The sequence below is a fragment of the Echiichthys vipera genome (assembly GCF_963691815.1).
Source record: "Echiichthys vipera genome assembly, chromosome: 1".
In the NCBI taxonomy this organism is placed as follows: Eukaryota; Metazoa; Chordata; class Actinopteri; order Perciformes; family Trachinidae; genus Echiichthys; species Echiichthys vipera.
The window spans coordinates 21,690,410-21,713,193 of NC_139826.1; the positions used below are offsets into that span (position 1 = coordinate 21,690,410).

The 22,784-nt window shown below is 43.0% G+C and overlaps 1 protein-coding gene across 1 annotated transcript in view; it reads left to right on the forward strand.

Moving 5' to 3' along the window:
* Positions 1–1,244: 1,244 nt before the first annotated feature.
* gse1b (Gse1 coiled-coil protein b) overlaps positions 1,245–22,784 on the forward strand; it is a 176,516-nt gene continuing 154,976 nt past the window's right edge. Inside the window, exon 1 of the mRNA XM_083915480.1 lies at positions 1,245–1,364. Coding sequence (XP_083771606.1) covers positions 1,254–1,364 — 111 coding nt within the window. The 5' untranslated portion in view covers positions 1,245–1,253. The remainder of the gene's footprint in view (positions 1,365–22,784) is intronic.

Consider the following 22,784-nt stretch of genomic DNA (forward strand, 5'->3'; position numbering starts at 1 on the left):
AGACCAAAACAGGACCAACAACTCAGTTTAGACCTGTCAGAGACCTTTCAGCGAGAAAGTCGCACCACACTGGGGACACCTGTTCAGAGGAGTGTGTTTGCTACATCTGTGGCACTGGGCTCAGACACGATGGCCGCTTTAAAGTCAGTGTTCAGAAACAGGAGAGGGCACAGGGCGAGCCCTTCTTCCCCTTCCTGTGGCTTCACTCTCCTCCCCGGGGTGCAATACCTATCAGTCCAGCCGGTACAACTCTTGTGTGTGGCAGCTGCCACATCTCCCTCATGCAACAGTGGCAGAGCTTCCAACTGGCGGATGTGCCTGTCCTCCAGCGCCTGTATGTGGTCCCCCTCAACCAAGCCACGAATTCTCACCATCCTTCCCAGCGAACTCCCCCAGAGTCCATGGAGTGCATTAATGAACCCAGGGCTTCCCACGAGGCCTGTTTCCTCTGTGGTCAGGAGAGTGGAGGAGATATGAGAGTAGCATATGCACAGGCTGGTGTTGGCAAATCCCGTGGAGCCATGTATTTTCCTTTCATCAACATGTTGCCTTGCCCGCCTAATGCCCAAAAGGTGAAGAACGGCCGGGTAAACTGTTGCCTGCAGTGCCATTTTATCCTGGAGGAGATCTGGGGTGCGTATCGACTTAGCCTTAGCGAAGACCTTATCACTTCTGTCAGCTCCTTCCTGGTCAAGTATCATGCCGCAATAGCCGTCGAGGGGTCTGGATCAGCCCATTCCCAGCCTGGTGTGGCCTCTCGCCCCAGCGGCTCCATGTCAATGTGTTACCTGTGCGGGGCTGAGCTGTGTGCAGGTGGAGAATACCAGCTGCATGTCAACCCGCCTGGGCGTTGTGGGGAGAGGGAGCCTTTCTTCCCCTTTCTCACCGTCCACCCTCCTGCTCCCCGTGCCAAGCCAGTCGACGCCACAGGCCTGGTGTCAGCTTGTAATCTCTGCTACCATGACCTACACACCCAGTGGGCCCAACATGAGAGCAAGGGTCCCTCCACCCCTTCTACCTCTAGTTTATCCAGTGCCAACCCTCAGCCCCCAAGCTCCCCTTGGGCCCGCCAGTACAGCTGTGAGGCTTTTGTGTGTTTCTTCTGCAGGAAGGAGCAACGCAGGCAAGGTAGGCTGTGCACTGTTACTGTGGCCAGGCTACCTGTGTTCCTGTATGCACCTCGCAGCACACGCACACTCCTGGTGGATGATGGGAGGAGGTTGGTGATTGGCTCATGTGTGGAATGTAAGGCCATGGTGCAGGTGGGACAGAGCATGCAGCAGGACAGGGATAGGATTGGACATGGAGCCTCAGACGGGGAGAGGAAAGAACCAGAATCAGCCTCGCCACAGTCTAGACAAAAGGTAAGAGAACTGACTGATAAGACACACAGCCAAAGATCTTCTTTTCCCCAGTGTCATCAAATTTGTCTGAATGCATTCATAAGCTTGGCACAATCTCTCATCAGCTTTTAATCCCCCCCATTACCACAGTGCAGCACAGACTGGGTTTGCCCTGATATGACCTCTCAGTCACATGGCAAGGGATGGTTTTGACATTTTGCACAGTGGAATTGCTGTGAGAGAAAGGGTAATAATCATGATGTAGATGGTGCTTTTGTGCTGTTGATAATTTTACTGTGGTTCTGTTGAATGCATTCATAGCTGTGGAACTGCTTACCATGTGGTGGAATATTATATTCTACTTTTTGCAGAAGAATAGATCTCAAACAGTAATGTGTGTGTGTGTGTGTGTGTGTGTGTGTGTGTGTGTGTGTGTGTGTGTCGCTGGAGACTGAAAAGCTTACTTGGAGCGGCTGACTAAACTTGGATGAACAATGATGAGACAAACATTTTCTTCAAAACTTACTTCTATAAACAGAAGAGGAAAAACGAAGGGGATTTGACGGCCAAGACCAGCCTTATGTTTGCTGTGTATGTGTGTGTGTGTGTGTGTTTGTGTGTGTGTGTGTGTGTGTGTGTGTGTGTGTGTGTGTGTGTGTGTGTGTGTGTGTGTGTGTGTGTGTGTGTGTGTGTGTGTGTGTGTGTGTGTGTGTGAGAGAGAGAGTAAGTGTGTTTATTTTAGCAAGATTGACTGAGTATGTCTCAACCGGTGCTGTACAGTTTGTTTTGGTTTGAGCATGTTGTGGATTTTAAAGAGTATTTTCAAGGAAGTGAGTTAAATACAAGTTTAAAGTTACAGTGTTTCTATTCATCGTGACAATATTTATACCGCAAACACAAAAAAGAAATGTCTACCCTGCTAATTAGGCCTCTTTTGTATGGACTTTATTTCCTCTAAAAACATCAGTGATATAATTCTGTTACCTGTCACTTCAAAAGCAACGTGTATTTGAACTGATTATGATTAAGATAAGATAAGATACACCTTTATCTATCCTCAGGTGGGAAATGTGTTCGTTGCAGCAGTACAATAGAAAAAAGGGGAATAATATACTAATGTTAATATGATACATCAATATAATATAACAAACATGGGGCAGAAGCTCCAAGTAGTTACCTAAGAATCTCAAGCTAAGGGGGCATGCCGGGCACGCGCAGGCACATCAGCGGGGAGCAGGGCGAGGCCAGATGCAGACAGTGGAAACAGTAGATGTTTTGAGTTTTTTTAAAACTTTCTATGAGGGAAATCCATGTTCAACAAAATATTAATCGTATTAGAGTCGTTTTTAAATACTTTAACACAAGTCTGGAGTTAGACTTTAAATACAATCCTGAAATGATAATATTATAATAATACATAATAACCTCAACATTCATGGGTTTATTGTCATGTCAAACAAAATCAGTTCACTTTAATTCAGCCAGTCATCACACATTTGTATTGATTATTATTGATATAATTAGTTAAACATAACATTGATGCATTTGCAATAAGCAACATGATTAATAAGGTCAATATAATCAGGCATTGATAACTGATCCCTGCCAAGAGGAACTGATGTGCCCTTAAGTAAGTAGCAAGGGGACAATGAGACTCCCTGCCCATATTTGGCTAATTTGGCAGTGGTGTGTGTTTAAAGTCTTTGTACGGTACAACAATTATATGGTGTGTTTCATCATTGTCATGGTTTCCATTCATACTGATGACAGTGTACTGCGTGTTAATATTGTAATAAGCAATTCTGATTAACTTGCAGAGGTGGTCCAGATGGGCCGGCTCGGGGAACAGTACTTTTACATACTTCCTCTGAAGAGAGATCATTCTGTCATCGTTGCTTCCTTTCCTTTTTCTGTCTCCAAAGTTTGCTTTCTTTCCACTCCTCTCTCAACAACACACATCAAATCCCTGTCCTGCTTTTCCAATAGCAGGGAACATAAGTTGGATGCCGTGGGGTTATATTGGGGGACCAGTGCAGGGCAAATGAGTATGGAGATTTGTTGATGCAGAGCTGAGGAGCATTTAGACAACCAGTCGGCTCTTTGAGCAGCTCTCTCATGCAAAAAGACACCCATGCAGTACATGTGAAGAACATCTGTGAATGCCATTCACACTCAGCAACCTAAGTATGTTGCACACTCACACACCAGCTGTGGAGTTGTCCACCTAATTTTCTCTCTGTCCTTTAAAGAAATGCTTGACTGATTACTCCTTTGATACCCAACTGGCTTATTTGTCTGAGCACTCGCATGTGATGTGAGCTAGTCCCAAATGACCTCATAGTAATCACATGTCAGGGGATCATGATATGGAGTATAAATATGGGACCGGTATTTCTGCCCGCTAAGGCAGGGGCATCGGCAAGTGGGTGGGATGAGAGCGGGTGATCATTCTGGGCTGGTAGGGTTGCAGGTGGCACAGCCAGTTTTGGCCTGGGTGAGCCAGTGACCTCATGGCTGAAAAAGTGCCAGTGTGTGTTTCTGTGGGGAAGGGGAGGTGTGAAAGAGCTGATGGGGGAACAGGTGCCTTGTCCTAGTGTCATGCTATATGCCTGAGAGGGTCTGTCATCGCTGGGGTTTGGGCTATCAGGAGGGAGTGCCCATCTGGTTCCCTTTAGCACCGTGTGTGCCTGGTAGAGGGTGCTGTACAAAGATACACACACACACACACACACACACACACACACACACACACACACACACACACACACACACACACACACACACACAAACACACACACACACACACACCTAGACGTGGTACGCTTGCCGTCCATGGCCCGTTTGGGAGAGGTGGGCTTTTGTAAAGCACGTTTGCACATGTACGAGCACGAGCGTGCGCACGTGTACGAGCACGAGCACAAGGCCTACTGCGGTTCTGACGTCATTCTATGTGCGCCTGTTCGGACATAGAAAAAAAGAAGGACGGACCATGCGCGGACATTTAAAACAATGGCGGCGAAAGGTTCACGTTGGTGTGATGCGGAATGTTTACTGCAGATTTGGTCAGATGAAAATATTTAAAAACAGTCGGACAAGACGCACAAAAGCTCTGAGGTCTATGGAAAGATTTGTAAAAAAGCGACGCATCGCGATGACGTCAATCAATGCGTGTGACGTGTTACGGCGTGATAATGTATAGGCAGGGAAGAAGCATTCACGCGAGGCCCAGGTTGTGTGAGTACAAACGGGCCTGGCCCGCGGGGGGAGAGGGAGGGGGGGACAAGTACCCTAAAGCATGGGGCACGGTACGGATGGACAGTGTGAGTGCGCCCTTAATGTCCAGAACTCAGAGACATAACCAACATTAACAAAGAGACCAATTGAATCTTTGATAAAGGCTTTTGTCCTACTTCTCTCTGTGGTGTAAATATTATTGTGCACGTATGAATGCTTATCTTGTGAAGTGTGAAAGGGTGGATAGTGCTGTGCCACTTGTTTCCCTGCTTGGTAAGAATTAGTGCATGAAATGAGATAAGCAACAGGACACTGTGGTAGCTGTTAACTGTAACACACACACACACACACACACACACACACACACACACACACACACACACACACACACACACACACACACACATGCACACAAACATAAGTGGTGAGTGGTTATCATGTTCTCTGTTCTACTGCTGTGTGTTTTAATAGTATGCTGGACATGACCTTTGACAGGTGTGTAAGTATAGGCCACCAGCCGGCGTCTGGGGAGGGGCTGCTGGTCAGCAGATCTTTCACTTGCACTCTTGGTAAAACAGATGTCCACCATTCTGGGCTTGTTAAAGTGCCAACAGACAGTTTTCAACCCCCCTAGCGTTCCCAAGTGGTATTGCTGGTGTGGCTGTCGCAAAGTCAACCAAATAAGGATCTGCTTCGTTTTTCCTCAGAGCTAATGTTACCAACAACACAGGACACACTGCATTTGTTTACAAACAAACTGAACAACAGAGCAGAACTGTTGTTACTGAGCTAGTCAGACTGGCTCTCCAGTCACTGGATCGATCAGTTAGTTGTTCATATCATTAGCAACGTATCTGCCATTAGCAGCCTGGCTACTGTCCAAAGCAAGACACAACTTTAAGAATCCCAATTTAAACCAGAAACCCCAATCTCAGTGCTACGATCAAGGAAATGAAAACACTCGGTATGATAAAGGCAGAGTAAAACACCTGGTAGTATTAATAATAGGCAGGTTTTGTTACTTACTTGTCTAGCTTATTAGATAGAATGGTTCTCTTCACACAGTCTTCTGTCTTCTTCCACAGGCTCTTTTGCTCTTGTTGGTATCATTAGAGTTCAGTTGTTCCACCGTCCGCCATTCACGCTACCTGATGGTAGCAACTGCAACTGTGTGGGGAAAAAAGAGGATAATTTGTAAATACAACAATTTGACTTTGAAAAGTATCTTCTTGGTTTGACCAAATCAGAATGATAAAGCCTCAAATTAGCTTCAGCTGAACTGTGGAATACTTGTTTGTGCAAATAATGAAAGACAATTCGATTTGTGTAGTGTATTAATATTGAATCGTGGATTTACTCATGTTCACACAATTTTGAAGTATTAGATTACTTTAAGAATGCTCTGCATTTGTAGATTTGTGTAGGTAGAGTAAGGGATGCATGTGTGAAGGTAGAAATCTTGAAAAACTGTGTGTCCTCTATGGCTCTCCATTGAATACGTCTAAGAGAAAGAACTATTAATATCAGTAATAAATGCAAATGCAGTTTCTTTTTTCTGCTTGCCAACACAAGTTCCATCTCTCAAGCATTCTGTCGTGAGCTCTCCTTCACTGACAGAATGCTTATCATCTGCTACCTTTTTGATCAGACAAAAATTGCGTAGGTTGAAAGTTCATAAAAGGCAGAACAGAAAGTTGAACCCTTATGAGCACCTGGGGTGGGCTTGCATTCAAGTGACTCTAAGAGAAATTAGTATGGATATCACTTTTTAAAAACTCTAATATGATAAAAGTGACACACGTAGACACAGAAAAATGAGAAAAGCAAGATCAAAAACATGGTAAAGAAATTATGGAATTATCTGATATTTAGTAACTCAGTAAACTGATTAGATACAGGTGCTGTTTTACTTTGGTAAGAATTGGGATTGATGGGATGCCTTTGATATAGATCAATATAACTGAAGCTTAGTTTTAAAGTCTCCCTATAGTCAACATTGTGTCTTCTGCTTGTACAAGGACATAAGGGACTAAAGCAGCAAATAAATAAACCATTATTCATCCTCGCAAAGATAAATACTACATAATTATATGTAGATACAGAGCACACAAACATACTAAGCCTCTCTCTTGCTCATACAAACTCATATGTATACGTGTGTGTGTGTATACAGCGCCAGTCTGTATCCGCGCATGGATGTTTATTTTTGTATGGTGGTCTGCCGAGTGACTGAGTGTTTTGAGTGGATGATTATTGTTGAGCTGTTAGAAGAGCGGAGACAGGTTTCTGTGTGTAAGAGAGGGTTTTGTGTGTGTGTGTGTGTGTGTGTGTGTGTGTGTGTGTGTTGCTTGTGCTATGGCCCATTGTGTTGATATGCTGCTCCTCTGTGAGTGTGTGCATGTGTGTAAATTGTGCGTTGACGTGTGTTTGGTGTAAAAGATCCACTGTGTTCTCACTGCACAGACCATATCCTATGAAGGAGGTATTTGCTGTCACAGGAAAAACATACTGGCATCTTGACAGTGTCGTCAAGGAAGATTTATAGTGTCGTGAAAGAAGGAGTGAGGGCAAAATCACATCACATCAAATCTGGATGTGAAGTTGAAAAGGGAGAGACAGATTATCCTGAGTGAATTATTGGAAGAAGTGGAGAAAACAAAAGAAGAGTGGGTGGCTGAGAGAAGGTGAGGGGGTTAATGGGAATTAAATTACAGCCAGAGGAAAACTAAAAAAAAAGGAATTCAATTCTTATCAATTCATCAGAGAAGGAAATATCACAGCATGCTGGCCACAAGGGATTTCCATTAAAACGGTGTTAATTACAGTCATGCAAGGTAGTGTGGTTTTAACATATGGTTTGAGCTGTTGTTATTCGTGCCTGTGTGTATGAGTGTGTGTTTAGTCAAAACTATCCATATTGCACATATCCTGTAAAGTTCCTGCAGCTGTGCCTCTCTTCTCCCAGCAGTGCGGTCCGACAGACAGTCTTGCGTTTGACAGAGAATCTTCTGGTATTTGAGGGGCTTAATTTCAAAGCTGCTGGAGGTGGGTTTTGATTTAGAGCTCAAGGCTTTAATCACCCACTTCCCGCTAGCATCACTCAACGCTGCATTCTTGCCCATATCTTAATGGAGAGATCAAATCCTGTACGGTGCAGATGAGATGGAGGTGTTCCAATGATTTATTCTTTGTCTCCACTTTTATGTGTCAACCCTGCAAAGACTTACAGTACCTATATACCAGCCTCCCATAGTAGCCTACTAGCTTGAGGTATAACCACAACTCTGCAGACCTGTCCCACTGACACTCTTTGGCAAAGGTGGTGCTTGAGCTCCATGTCACAGCCCTCAACATATTGGAAAAGAAAATCCTTTGATCTTTGATACAATTATCTTTCGCTGTTGGCATACAGTACATGCAGTACATATACAGCGTATGCCCACTATGCATATGCGTCATAATTATATTAACTCGATATAGGGCTCCAATAGGGCGTCCGGTCATGCCAATGAATTTTTTTTGTGTATGTTTATGTGTATATGTGTTGTATGTTAATATATATTTAACAATAAATAATGTGAAATATTAATTTATAAAGTTATTTGTTTAAGAAAGCAGCCTTCTCATTGCCTTTGCATAATCATATTGGTACTAAATCTGTGCACAATCCACATTAAAAATGCACTGTGAATCTGCTGCCATCAGTAATCTGTGATTTTTTCCCCAGTAAAATCGGTATTGCTCTCAAAATCCTTTATTGGACGGGCTTAGTCAATCATATAAAAACAGCTTGTCTTGGCTCTGGAATCGTTTTACAAACCTGGAACTGTCATGGTTTAACAATTCTTAATACAAATAATAATATTTGACCTAGTTATTTCAGACTTTTAGCTATAGTCATGGTCAGTAGGGAAAATGCTTTTTTTGGCTGCAACAGATTTATATTTTTTGTTACAATAACAAATTGTCTTTTCTACACTCTGGGGAAGTTTTACAAATATAAAACCTTCATGGATTAAAAACGAATGATTAAAGCAATAATGAGTGATCTTGTTAGCAGTCAACAGTGTTACAAACATGTCTTTATAATTGTGGTTCATGAGGGTAAGGCTTCTTGATGAATTTATTTTTTGGTCACAGTAACACATAAGGCCACTGGGACGTACTGACATCAAGGCTAAGTTGCAGGGCCATTTTCAGCTCTAATGTGCCCCGAGCAGTTGGGGGTTTGGTGCCTTGCTCAACAGCACCTCGGCAGAGCCCAGGAGATGAACTGGCACCTCTCCAGCCACCATTCCATTCATGGTCCACACAGGGACTCGAACCAGCGACCCTCCGGGTCCCAGCCAAGTCACCTATGGACTGAGCTACTGCCGCCCGGAATAGAAAGGAATAGAAATACAACCTGATTATAGATTATTAAGAATAGTGTATCAACTCACTGACCCCCCCCCCCCCCCCCCCCCATTGTAAATTTGGTCCAGTCCTTGTACCCTCTGGTTCTTGCTGCTAATAAAGAAACCACAACCAGCCACATAAAAAAGAGAGAACATACCAAATTGCTGTGAAGGTGATGAGCAATTTAGTCTAAAGTAATGTATCTACTTTCTTGTGTTAAGGTGTAGTATAGTTTGTTACTGTAGAATATATAAACACCAGTACATGTACATGGCAAGCTACAGTCATTAGCTTGCTTTCAACATGGCTTGCTACTATTAGCCTAACATAGCTATTAATGAGTAAAGACAGACTTTCAGTTTGGGGACATTTAGACTTATTCTTAACAGCTTTAGTCAGTTAAATGCACATTATTTCCTTCATGGTTGTTATGAAAGTAATTACATTGGCAGCTAAACATTCAACAATTGTTGGCTAACATGAGCTTTTAAACAGGGTTTTGACACTTCGAAATTGGTGGTTTTTTTTCACACGGGCTGGAATCTGCTTTTTTTATGTTATTTGATTTCAATGTAGGAAAGACATGCTGACAGAGAGCAGTGATCTGGCAGAGCCCGAAAAGACTGGCATGCAGGCGAGAATTGAATTTTAGCTACAATGCAACTGGGACACTGAAGGAAATGAACTTGAACTGAAAGATGATTTGTCGTCCCTGCAAACATTTGGTGCTTACCCAAAAGACATTGTTTTTCTCCATGTTGGCCGTTCATATGGATTAACATATGTCAAATGGAATCATAACATGCACTTCAGTGTTAAAATTCCCCTACAGACTATTGTTGAGAGGAAGCAGGACTGTTTTAAAGAGGGGAGACGAGGATGATTGAATCAAGCAGAGTCAGAAGTTTCCTCACATCCTGTGTTGGTACAGAAAGGAATGCCTTTGAGTGCAAAGAGTGAATGATGATGCGGTAGTTTATTAAAACTGTGAGAGAATAAGAGCGTGACACGGCTGCTTTTAGATTGTTTTTTGTTCCTTTTAGCAAAAGGCATTGATGTCATTGGAAGAGGCAGGGAGGTTGAGGAGGAAGTTGAGGGTTTGGGGTTTGCATGGAGACTTGCGAGCTAGTTTGTAGTTGACAGATAAAGACATACTGACCCTTTAACCCTGCAGAACCAAGCAGAGAGGGGATATCTATATTCACTCAGCACTAGGGGACAGGGTTAGGAAAGGTCATATGTCATATTGGAGGGAAAAGACCTGTATAGAATTCTTACATACCTGTTTAGCTTTTTGACTTTCAATTATCAATTTTTTTGTCCTTCATGACAACAGTTGTGATATTAACTATATAAATATAGCAATAATGTTGCAAAGTAATCCTGCTTTCACATATTTGATTGGCCAACACAACACCTTGACAGATGATGTCGTGTTGCGGCTATTGTTGAGCTGGGTTTAACTTTTTTGCCTCCATTGTTGGCACCCCTATCCAAATGAATGAGGGGGCAGCATTTTTTTTTTCACCCAGGGCTAAACTCAGTCTAAGCATGGCCTTGGTTGTAATTTAACACATCATTACAAGTTTATCCGTCATTTTTGTATTGTTGTTTTTGTTTGCCTTGATTAATTATTTCACTAACAGTTTATCCTTGTGTCCGATCATAGTCCAACACCACACCACAGAGACACTTATAACAACTGTTTCTGACACACTCATCAGAGGTTTAAACTCCTACACACCCATGGTCCATCCACACAGGTGTTTTCACTTATTTTTGCGTATTATGCATCCCCTAAGAACTGTGTAGGCATGTGCAGACTGTGCTTGATTGATATCTCCCTGACTCTTCTGTCTGTTTTGTTGTACCTAGGGCGGGACAACTTACACCTTTACGATCACTATTAGTAGAGGGAGTGTGGTGACCTTAGCAACCTCCCAGCAGACCTCTGCCTAGCTCTAACTGGGAGAAGAGATCTTATCAGCTAAATAACTGAAAACACCTGTGAGGATGTGCAGGGTCTTAAAGCAGCAGCTACCTTACTTTACCTCACTTTACCTCACTTTTCTCTGGCTGTGACCTCTGGCTCAGAGGGTTACACGTGTAACGTTGGGTTACACGTTTGGCATTATATTATGAGGTGAAATAATCCTTAATGTCATCAGTAAAACTATGCTAGGGGATAGTTGCATTTTCCTCTCAATTTTAATACTGGCGATAACAAAAGTGTAATGCACATCGTCTAGAAAAAGGGAGGAGGTAACATAATTGTCTGCCATTAGTTGATGTCATAACAGATCAGTGACTGTGGATGTTACAGACCGAAATCTATTGTTATACGTGGAAATAGGTTTGGAAATCAGCATGTTTCTTTAATGTCAGTGAAACAAAAATATTTGATTGCCTATTATTAATTGTGCCTTGCAATCTTTCTTTCATTAAAACAAATATCCAGATCCACTTGAGTGGACAGGGTAAAAGGGGAACAGAGAGGGTAGTGTCCGTCAAAACCCCTGAAACCATGGGACCCTGCTGTGTAATGATAATAATAATGTTTTTTTGGTACTCATTTGGCAGCAGTATGAATGCAATGGGCCACATCGGGGACACAGTTCGGTACACTATGTGAACTGTTAAGCTGGGCTCCTGTGAGAAGCAAGTCATGGGAGTAGGAGTACAGTGTCTGTGAGAGTTTCTGAAGTGTGGTCGTTGTCATATAGTTTTCATTCATCCGCTTCTCTCCCTTCTGTCTTAACTTTTGTGAGGACTTGGTTGTGGGCCACACTGGTATGGTGTTGAGTAAATCACTCATGTGCCTCCTCTACCAGTTTCTGTCTACCATTCCCCCTTTGTCCCTGCACTTTAAGTTTTGAGACAACCTCAGACAATTATAGTATGGAACCACACCTATATATTTATATAGTATATAGAAAATAACTACCTGCACGGTAAAGGGTTCTATGGACTAGCATAATAATTTCACCCTCAGGTTTCTGAAGAGATGTTTTGAAACTAGAAATTTAGGTTTTCTGCTCGCCACTGTTTCTAACATTTATTATAATCAAAAAATCGAAATATCCAGCAACCAAACAGGACAAGAAGCAGTCTTAAATATGTTTTACATTAAAAATTAATTTTAAAATGGCAGCCACGATGCATATCAATATAAGTAAGATTAGCAGTAGGTACTGATACTCTGATTCAGCAAATTTTCTTTGTGTCATGACACTGTCCTAGCTTCTTCGATGAATCAAAAAATCTTTCTGTCTATCTTACTCTGCTGAAAAAAATCTGTGCTTGTTAAACCTTTAATTATTTACTTTCAAAGATTGTTAATGTCATCTTTTTTTAAGTAAAGACCGGATATTTTTGGCCAGTGCACATGCTTACACCCGGAGGTTTGTCATAGACATTTACTGTACATCAGCTTTTGAAGTGAATTGTTCTGTGCTTCACTGGAGCCTGGCATGGCGTGGCAAGAGGCCAATGCTGAAGAGTGGTGATGCTGTGAGGCTGCCGTGCTATACTGCCCTGGAGTTTGGGTTTTACAGTGGCAAACCAGGTTTGACTGTGGTAATTATAGAGGACAGAATGTAATATAACTATAGCTAAGCTCTCTCTGCCAGCTGCCCTCTGGTCATACGCACACTCACCAACAGTATGAATGCATACATTCACAGACTTGCGCTTGCACACACACATACAATATGTAGTCGTTGATCATAATTTACATGCAGAACAGCTGCAAGAGTGTGTGTGTGTCTGTGCATGTGTGTCTGCCAGGTGGTTGGAGCACTGGCAGGTGTTTGCTCTCTTGCTGGCAAATGCAGCTGGATTGTGCCACAGCTGTGCATGTCTTTGTGTGTGTGTGTGTGTGTGTGTGTGTGTGTGTGTGTGTGTGTGTGTGTGTGTGTGTGTGTGTTTGTGTGTGTGTGTGTGTGTGTGTGTGTGTGTGTGTGTGTGTGTGTGTGTATGTGTCTGTGTGTGTCTGTGTCTGTGTGTCTGTGTGTCTGTGTCCGTGTGTGTATGTGTGATTATGCACCTGGACACAGCTGGAGTGTGTGGTAGCACAGTAGCTAATAACGGACCTATTTCCTTGCCAGACATGTAACTTATGTCCTTAGCTGACTGGATATTATTCATAGCTATTAAGTGCTATTCTTAGTCTTGGTCTTTTAGACCTCCCAAGTACTGCTGAAGGTCGGTGTGAATGTGATTCTTCGTTCTTTGGGTCTTCCTCCTCATTTCCCGCTTTGTTTCACTTCACTCTTGCATCCTTCGCCGTTTGCCCTCTTTTCTGCTGATACTACTAATTGGGTGAAAGGAAGGAAGGCCCACTCTCACCCTGCTGTCAGGACAACTGGTGATGTCAGATGGAGCCAAAATAGCACACACACCCTCCCTATAGTTGACTAAATATACTCCACAACCCCTGCACTCAGCACACAGACAACCAGTGGCTCTGACCAACCAGCAGCCAGACAGCTTCACCCTCTTTCTATCAGCCAACCAGAAGAGAGATAATGATTAGCATTACGGGTGATCTTCTGGGAGCTTATTTTGGCTGAAGAAGACATTCCCTCCTTGGATTACTCCCTCCTCCCGTCAGCATCCCCCCAAAGTCCTGGCCCTGACCCCCCACCCACACATGCCGTCCAGCCACCTGGTCTCTCACATACTCAGCTTGTCCTGCCAGGTCCAGGACAGCTGGGAAGAAGGAGACAGAGAGGGAGTTTTAGACTGAGCCTCCCATGAGGCGAGAGGCTGATACCTCTGGAAGAATGCAGTTCACCGACAGTAGCCCTGAAACATTTAGTATGAAGTGGTCTCCACACTGTGTGCTAAAGGTTCATTAGATCTTCAGGTCTGATTGACTACATAATGGTGGCACTTATGAAATACACTAATTGCTATCATACACTTTGTACTGAAATCTTTAGCGCATTGCCTGTTTGAAAAGCTGGTCCCAGTTGTCTCTGTGGAAATGGCTTACCAGAGTTTAACATTTGATAAAGCCCCAGTTTGGGTTGTGGTCCAGTTAATAATCCAGAGCATCATGCAAACAAAGAAAGATTACTCAGAGGGACCTACACGTTAGCCAGTTGGTGTAGACTTCAAAAGAGATGCTCTCATCGACCAAGCCAGTAGTGGACACAATCGCAAACATGAACACTAATGCTCGAGCGCACACAAACACACAGACATAGTTAGGAGTTACACGGTCTTTGTAAATAGTTTCCATTGGTGAAAGTCTCCCACACTGACATGGCCATCCTATGAGTCAGACATAAACCGATACAGTTTCTCCATCTGTGTGACAGATAGATACCACAGATACTTCCCAAAGGCCTGCCATTATTTATTTGTTACTTTTTGCCTGCTATCTCTTTCAAGTATGCCATTTGCACTGTTGAAATGTTATTAATATATATTTCTTATGGATGTTTACCACTGCTGATTATGTCTGTGACTAATTAAAACCTAATCCATGCTACGAGGCTAGCAGTGTGCTAAAATATGACCTGCCAACTTGGTCAGTGGCATTTCCCACATGGTCAGGAGTTGTGTGCAGTGTGGACCGATTGGCTAGTCATGGTTAATGTGCAGAGCACAGCCTGAGGGCCACAGTGAAGTAGCCAGAGTGGTAAGCCACCAGAGTAGATTTAACCTGTTGAAAATTATCTCCAAGCCCCTCGGGCACAGCTGTACAGTTACTGACTGTACATGATGATAATGTGTATCAGATTTATTGCCAACAATAGTTTTACGTTATGTCCAGGAAAATTACAGAGCGAAGAATGAGATGGTAAAATCGCGTGTTTCCTACTCAAAGAGAGCCCATGTTATGAAATGCTCAAGTTGTTATGAAAGTCCACAGAGGCAGAGGGGTTCTAGATGTTTTTATGTCCTTCTCTTCTGCGGGGGGCTATAAAAATAGCACTTGGCTCGAGTTGGGTGTCAGAGGTCTTCTCCTCGCTCCCATTTTTCCTCTTTCTTCTTCTCGGCTCTATCCTCTGTCTATCTCTCTCTCCTGTCCCCCCATCACCTCACTTATCCTCCTCCTTCTTTCCCCCTTCCTCCCCTCTTTTTCTCTCTCTTCTCCCCCCTCCTTTTCATCTTTCCCTGTGGTATTAGTGGGGCCACATGTTGCTGGCCTCTCCTGGTGGTGTGAGCCCCATGGCAGGCCCTGGCTCCAGGCTGACGCGTAGCTCAGTGTGTGTGTGGATGAGAGAGAGACTCTAATGTGTGCCTGAATGCCTAAGAGTGTGTGTGTGTGTGTGTGTGTGTGTGTGAGAGGCCACTAACACAGTAACCTGATAGCGGTGTGGCTGAGTAGTACAGAGCGGAGCAGTGCTGTGATTTATCCCGCGGGCCCAGCAGATGGCTGCAACAGGAGTTTGTTTAAGTTTGCTTCAGAGCCGGGCAAGCAGCCAGGAGCATAGAGAGGGCCTGCCAGAAAAATGTTCACTGACTCTGGATGCCTAACCACACTACTCCCCCTCTCCTCTCCCTTCTGCCTCCCCCTAACCCCTCACAGCCCCCTCGGTCCAACAGACACACACGCACATGCTCTTGCAGACTTTCTGTCGCTACTCTCCTTTTACCCCTCTCTAATTTCTTTCTTTCCTCCCATCTGCTTCACACACATGCTTACATACATATGTACAATCACAGGCGTGTATACACACACACATTGGTTTGTGCATGCTTCTCTGTTCTGTTGGCAACATCCCAGGTGGAGACATGATCTCACACCTCAGGAGGGGGCATTAAAGACTGAGGAGGTGTCCATTTTGGTGGGGGTCTTCTGAACAAAACCATATGACCAACACTTTGCCTCTCACAAAGGAAGAGAGATGTCACATAAACACATGCAGAAGAACACATGCACAACCATGCACTACTTGGCAATGTGCACACAAAGCAGATGATTGCTGGTTTTGATGTCCGTGCATCCGTCCTGTCAGATCTCTTCTGGTCACCCAGGTGATAACTCTTGACCCCCCTACCCCCTCCACACATAGACCTTGCTTTTTCTACCTCATCTCTCTCTGGTCTTTTCCTCTTCCATATGTATTCCTCTTCTTCTAGACACAGAGTTCAGCAACAAAAAATTAAGGTTACTAATTCTTAATCAGACAAAGCAGCACACATCAAAGCAGCCATGACATTACAGTACTGATGTTTCAGTTTATTTTGTTTTCTTTCTGTTTTTATACTTCACCAATGACGAAATCCAATGCAAGTCATTTCCCTCCCTGAATATCCTGACAACTGATAAATCACATGTTGATTTTGAAATATCTAAAATGAGTACAGCCATCTATCTGCTTTGTATCAGTGAAGTGTCTTATATTCTGTTGTTGTATGATTTCATTAAGTTTAGATCTTATTTGTATTTCCATTAATAAAAATCACTATAATCCTGCAAACATTCTGTTGCAGGGACATCTTGATTATGTGTGCGCATACAGGACATACTGTATGCAGAGTGTCCTACTTTCCAGTGAACATGAGTCTATAAGGTTAAAATCTATGAAAGACATTATAAAACATGACCTGTGAGGCCACATGACCATACAAATATCTGAGTCACTTCCAAGACCTCTATATTTTAATAATTTACCGCTGCCTGTGACGAACTTCGGCCAGGGATAAAAAGGTTTGCGTGAGTGTATATAGATGAATATGTGTGTTGTATCGTGAAATAGTTCCATGTATTTATGTTTTTATGACTGTGCATGTGTCACAGCATGACTAATTCTTCATCTGTTTCAACATTATCCTCAACCTCAACAACACATCCGCACACATATGTTCTTTATTCTTCTATTCCTCTCTTCTAGTCTCATGTTTTTTTTTATATCTCCTTATCATTCTCTGTGGACCTGAGAAGATGACTGAACTGTCCCAGTTCAGTCATCTTTCCATCTCTTTTTCACACTATTATATTTTTGTGATCACATGCTCATCATATATGCTATAATTTATCTTTCTCCTAACTTCTGTCCAATGTCATCAGTGGCTTTTCTACTTTGCTGACAGTGATTTTTATTGGGCAGTCGGCAATACTGACAGTGTTATGAGAGAGCAGGAAAAAGATCACTATTATGGACTGAAGCCATGCAGCCGCTAAGCCCATACATAAACTATGGAGTGAGAGGACATCCTAGTTATTGTGAGTGTGTATATGTGTGAGTGTGTGTATGACTAATTGTTGAGGCTGCCGGGGCCATTGTGCTTTGGAACAGATCCCTATTTCCTCTAAAGCAACATAAGAACATAAGTCATTCCTACTGCCTGTTGTGCCTTCAGGTCAGAGACACAGCTGAATGTTATCTGGGTTGTGTAAACCTGGAAGAGTTCACTATCAGCTGAACGTAAATCAGCTTTCTTGAATTGCGTTTCATACATCCTTCATATGCGTGGACATATGTATGTAGAAGAATGAGGCCTTCAATTATGAAAGCGGACAGTTAATTGATCAAGTAAGTACAGCGGTACTCATAGTCTTCATATTGTAGCCTAACTGAGATTGAACATTTGTCTCCCAGATGAAAAAGGAAATGATGCTTAGAACATTGGTTGCTGACCAGTGACGTAAGCAACAAATGCTTATTTTGAGCAACAAAATAATAACCATCTCATACCAACTACACAGTGTGATTGTCTATTAAACTGCCAAGCAAAACAATAGCTTTAGTTTATTGTGCAACAAAAAAAACTATAATATGCCATCTTTGTACTGGTTCCTATATTGATAGGAACTAGCTCAGATCATTGATTGAAAATCACAATCAACACTTATTATTATTCATGGGATGTTTAGGCAGACCTTTCTGTGACATCCCCTCTCTGCCACTGCATGTCTTTTTAAAAAAGCGCTTCAAATGCAGACAAGCTACACATCAAACAGACAGGATGAAAAGAGGAGATGGGTAAAGAAGAGAGAATTCTTTTTTAGGCTTCATATCTGCCTGCAGCTCTGCTCTTTGATACCCTCCGGAGGAGAGGACGTGAGCGGGTCACAGGTCAGGTAGCTTAGCAGCCCTCTAATGAATATTTATCAGTCAAGGTTACACTCAGTTGACACAAATGTGCTTGTTTAATAATATTTTGATTACTTGGATTTTTCATATTTAATTGATTCAGTTATATTTCTGTTATACTGCCTGCTAATTTTATTTCCAGATATTAGAAAATGGTGTTTCAAAGCCATCTCCACACTGGAATAAAAAAAGTCCTTGTTTAATTATTATTTTGTTAGCCTAAAACTAGTCAAATTTAAAAGTCTAAAAGTAGTACTCAGCTCCTAGAATTCCTACCATGTGTAAGGTTTTAATTGTGATAAATCAGAAACTCCCCCAAGTTTCTGAACACAAATAAAAGAATACAATGAAGTGGACAAAGTCTGGCACACTGGATGTACAGTGCGAGCCTAAAGCCTGGCATCCAGCACCAAAATACAAAATACAGCTGTTTTATCACGTCCCTCACAGCCCTCGGCACCGGCACATTGTCAATGCCGAGGGCTTTTAACTTTAAACCCACCTGCGGTGAGGTTAGACTCTCAGAGCAAGTGCTCCAGGATTAAAAGTGGCAAACTCTGCGTGAGGATGAGGGTCAGGGTGGTGGATGTGTCAAACAAACACGGGACTTTCCCCGGGGAATCCATGGTTTGTGTCCTGTTTATTTACAAACCCTAAAATATAACCCCACGCATGATATTGTGTTGCCTATAGCCAGCCATGTAGTTTTATGTCAGTACACAATGGAAACGTGTTCCCTGTATTTACAGCAACCAGGAGCATCATGCTTTTGACACACAGGGCTACCCAGGGAATTGACAAGGGATGCCAAAGGGTCCTGACAAAATGGCAGTATTTGCAACTTCATAAAGATGTGCTTGTTTATGAAATTATATCCATGGAGTTTTAATACTTATTTCAGTGGAAATCAATGGCACTCTTTCAATTGTCATAGAACAGATTGGAAAAGAAATACTTGATTGTCCAGGTTTTTGAATTTACACTAAGGTTTTCTAACAGTGGGTGAAATCAATACCTAGACATTTTTGAAATCTATGCTGAATTAAATGAAAGCATCTGAGCTCTAAACTCTAATTGTAATAGCAGTCTAATATCGTATCCTTTTATAAGCCCATTACTTTGTGGCGCTGTTGTAAAATTTAATGGCTAGATCTGTGAGATTCATCACACGTCCTAGCAGTCTTTTACCATACATGTTTTTGTAACTAAAATAACCTTGTGTCATCTTTGATCTGCAATCCAGTGTGGCTCAACTCCAGTCCACTGCAGATCAGTGAGTACGGTGTGACAATCGTCAAAAACATGTGGTTCTGTGTGGGTTATTGATCCTTTAAGGAATGACATCCATAAAATCTTATTACCCATGACACTGTCCTGTATGTGTGATCACACCGTGTGTTTGGTCCAGGCCAGATGGGGTTTTTGTGACCCTATTGTTGTCCACCTGTTGGTTTGCCTGAGGAGAGCTGTAAACACAGTGATTCCTGCAAATCAGAGCCTCAGACAGACTGACGCTGGCCGAGGAGTGATCAGATGCTGTTTGACTTCCACTCAATAAGAAACATGTGTTCACAGTGTTGGACTGATAGCAGGCTCTGGACAGGCTTCCACACTGCACAGCTCCACAGGTGTCAGAGTTGTTCAGGGTTGTGTGTATAAGCCCGGGATTGTGTGAGAAAGACAGCTTTTATGTTTGTGCGCACACACATGTGAGAACGTTTTGAGCACTGAAGCATCTTGAGTGTCTGTCTGTGTAGATCAAAGCCGCCTTTCTCTGTTGTTTTGCAGTACTTGGCTGAGTCAGTGTGTGTGGCGTCTGAGCTGCTTTTATGGAGTGTTGCTGAGTCGGTCAGCGGCCTGAGCCTACATGCATGGTTGTAGTCCTGTTGGATCTCTGTGATAGGCTGTTAAAGCTGACTGACAGCCCTGCTTTACAAGCTGCTATACGTCAACCCGTCGACCCTCTGCAACCGTGGGAACACAGACACATTTGTGTTTGAGTATGTGTGCGCTTGTATGTGTGTGTGTGGCAGAGTCGACGAGTAGTGGGGGTCAGTGTGGAGCAGACACAGGGCCTGCTGCTGAACGATAAGGCCTGCTGACCTTGTAACCTCAAGTTTACTGCGATGAGGTCATCTCAAATTACACCTAACCAAATGTTCCCTGTCTGCTAGCATTAAAACAGGAAGGTCTAACCTCTGGAGCAGAAACCTTTTCTAACCCGGTGATGGATGATGGGCTTCTGTCCAACCTTATGCCCAACAGATTGACACATTTTTGGTCACACAGTTTATGACCGAGAATACTACTTCTACTGCAATATATCACAATATTTTTTATAGCATTGGTATTAGAATACAGATTTCATTTAACTTCAGGAGGAAAATAAAACCCAAATTGTCAAAACTGCTTTTGCTTGATCATAAATCTATCATGTACTGTATTTATGTACTACCTTTTGATGTGCTTTCTGTTTAATATAGGTTTACAGAAAGCAAAGATGATACAGTCTATACCATAGACTGTACAGTATATAAAGATGGATGACGCTTCTCCACTTCCTCCCAATGTACAAAAGTGAAGTCAAATTATTCACTGCCACTTTGTAAATTTGGAGTCTTCAGTCTACAGTACATGTGTGTGGATGTGTGTATAGCAAATGCTGATAAATGTTTGTGGTGACACTGAATGCCTAAATTGTTTCAGATGTCAGTGTCTTAGGATAAAGGTATGTGACAAATTAATAAAATGAAAATTTTATTCATTCATCCTTTTTTCTACATTTCCCCCATTACCCTTTCAAACCACTGATGTATGTGAACCTGGTGTGTGTGAATAGGAGATATAGGTGACAGCGTAACCATGTGTACAGTAAGAAGGAGCAGAATTCCTGTTTGTGCGTGTGTGCGCGTGCGTGTGCGTGTGTGTGTGTGTGTGTGTGTGTGTGTGTGTGTGTGTGTGTGTGTGTGTGTGTGTGTATGGTATCACGTGGCCTAGCCTATCATGCGTCCACGTGTTTTAAATACTGATTGATTCAGTAATAGTATTAGAAAGTTATGTTAACTATTATTTACTTACTTTTGGATCTCTTGCTCTCAGAAGTATAAGTGAACAAATTCGAATGCCAGACAAGGTTTTGGACTATAGCTTGACAATGACTTTCCTTTTGTACCCCATAAGCAACTGGCTGTGTAAACAGAATATCAACCAAAACTGTCAAGACTCTGCGCTCTCACTGTCTTTCTCTATCTTTGTCTTTCTCCTTCCTTCATTCCTATTCTCCAACTCTAAATCCTCCTCCTCCTTGTTCTTCACCTCCTCCGTCTCCCTTTCAGTTCAGATCAAGCCAATCTTTTCTGGCGCCGATGACACTTCTTTCTTTTCTCGTCTGGGGAACTCAGATTTATAGGTCCAGTGTTTATTTTTATAACTAATTTCAGTTTTTCATTACTTCAGTATTAACATAACAGAGGCACTTTTTCCATGTTCAGTGGTAAAAGGTAGTCAGTGGTGTGAACTGCACTGCAGGGGAACTGGGTCTAAAGTGTGTGTTTATACTTGTGTGTCAGTGTGTGTGCGCTTGTATGTGTGTGGATATGTGCATGTTAGTGCACGATCCAAGCACAGATGTTCTCAAAGGTTTTTAGCCAGTAGTTCTCCCTCTCCCCTTGCAGAAAAAGGGAAGTGTCTAATAAAAGGCGGGTGTATGAGATGGAGTGAGTCATGCACACACGCACAGAAAGACAGAGAAAGAGTCTGCCTCCCTCGATCTCTCTGAGCTTGTGAGAGAGAGCGAGCGAGTGAGTGAAAGAGCAAGGCAGGAAGCAGGGAGGGAGGCTGTGCCAAGCTGGAGCTGAATTCCTGCCAAGAGTCTACTTGTTTGCTCGTCTGGCTGGAGCCAGAGGCTGACCTTATTAGCTAGGAGGGCAGCCGTCTTATTAAAACACATCTGGCGCTCAGGGAGCCCAAATAGTCCTCATATTGTCTTCCTGCTTGCTCCTGACCTTGCGTTACCTAGCAGGAATGCTGACAAGGGCTTCACGCATCTGTTGAGAGTTTCACCAGGGTCCTTCTCCCCCTCCTTACCTCCCTCCTCCCCTGCTTTTCCACCCTCGCTGTCTTTGCTGGCGCCTACACGGTAGCTCTGCGAGGCCTGTTTTTCTTCCTCCCCCTCCCCTTTTTCCTTTTCCCTCCCACCCTTTTCCACACACCACCCCTCAACTCCGCCACCCCTCTTCGGCGTAGCGTCCCAGTACCCCCCATGGAGAGACTTTTTTTTTCCTTGCCAGGTTGCTGTTTCGATACAATTATTCCTGTGTGGATTTGTTTTATGAGGGGCTGTAACCGGTCCTGTTTAAATAGCTCTTTGGTGCTTATTTTAAGGTGTGAATAGTGCAACGTCCTGGGGCTAGTCTTTATTGTCTATTTGGACAGGAGGAGATTTTTTTTATGGTATATGTGTCTTTCAGGAGATGAGCTGTAGGTAGATACATGGAGACTCAAGCTTTTACTGTACAGGACCCATATCCCAGCAGGCTTCCCATGGATATACTTAAAGCGTGGTGTTTATGTGCTTCGGTCACTTTGTATACAATGCAAATAAAGACCTGTGCTAGTTTTTTTTCTCTGTGGGCATGTAGAAAATTTGAAGTCAAAGTGTGTCAGACTTTCATTGTGAGAGCTCTGCCTTGCTGACGGACCGCTGCTCACTAGCTTGGAAACAAAACTGTCATTACCAGACTCAACGCCTGTAAGT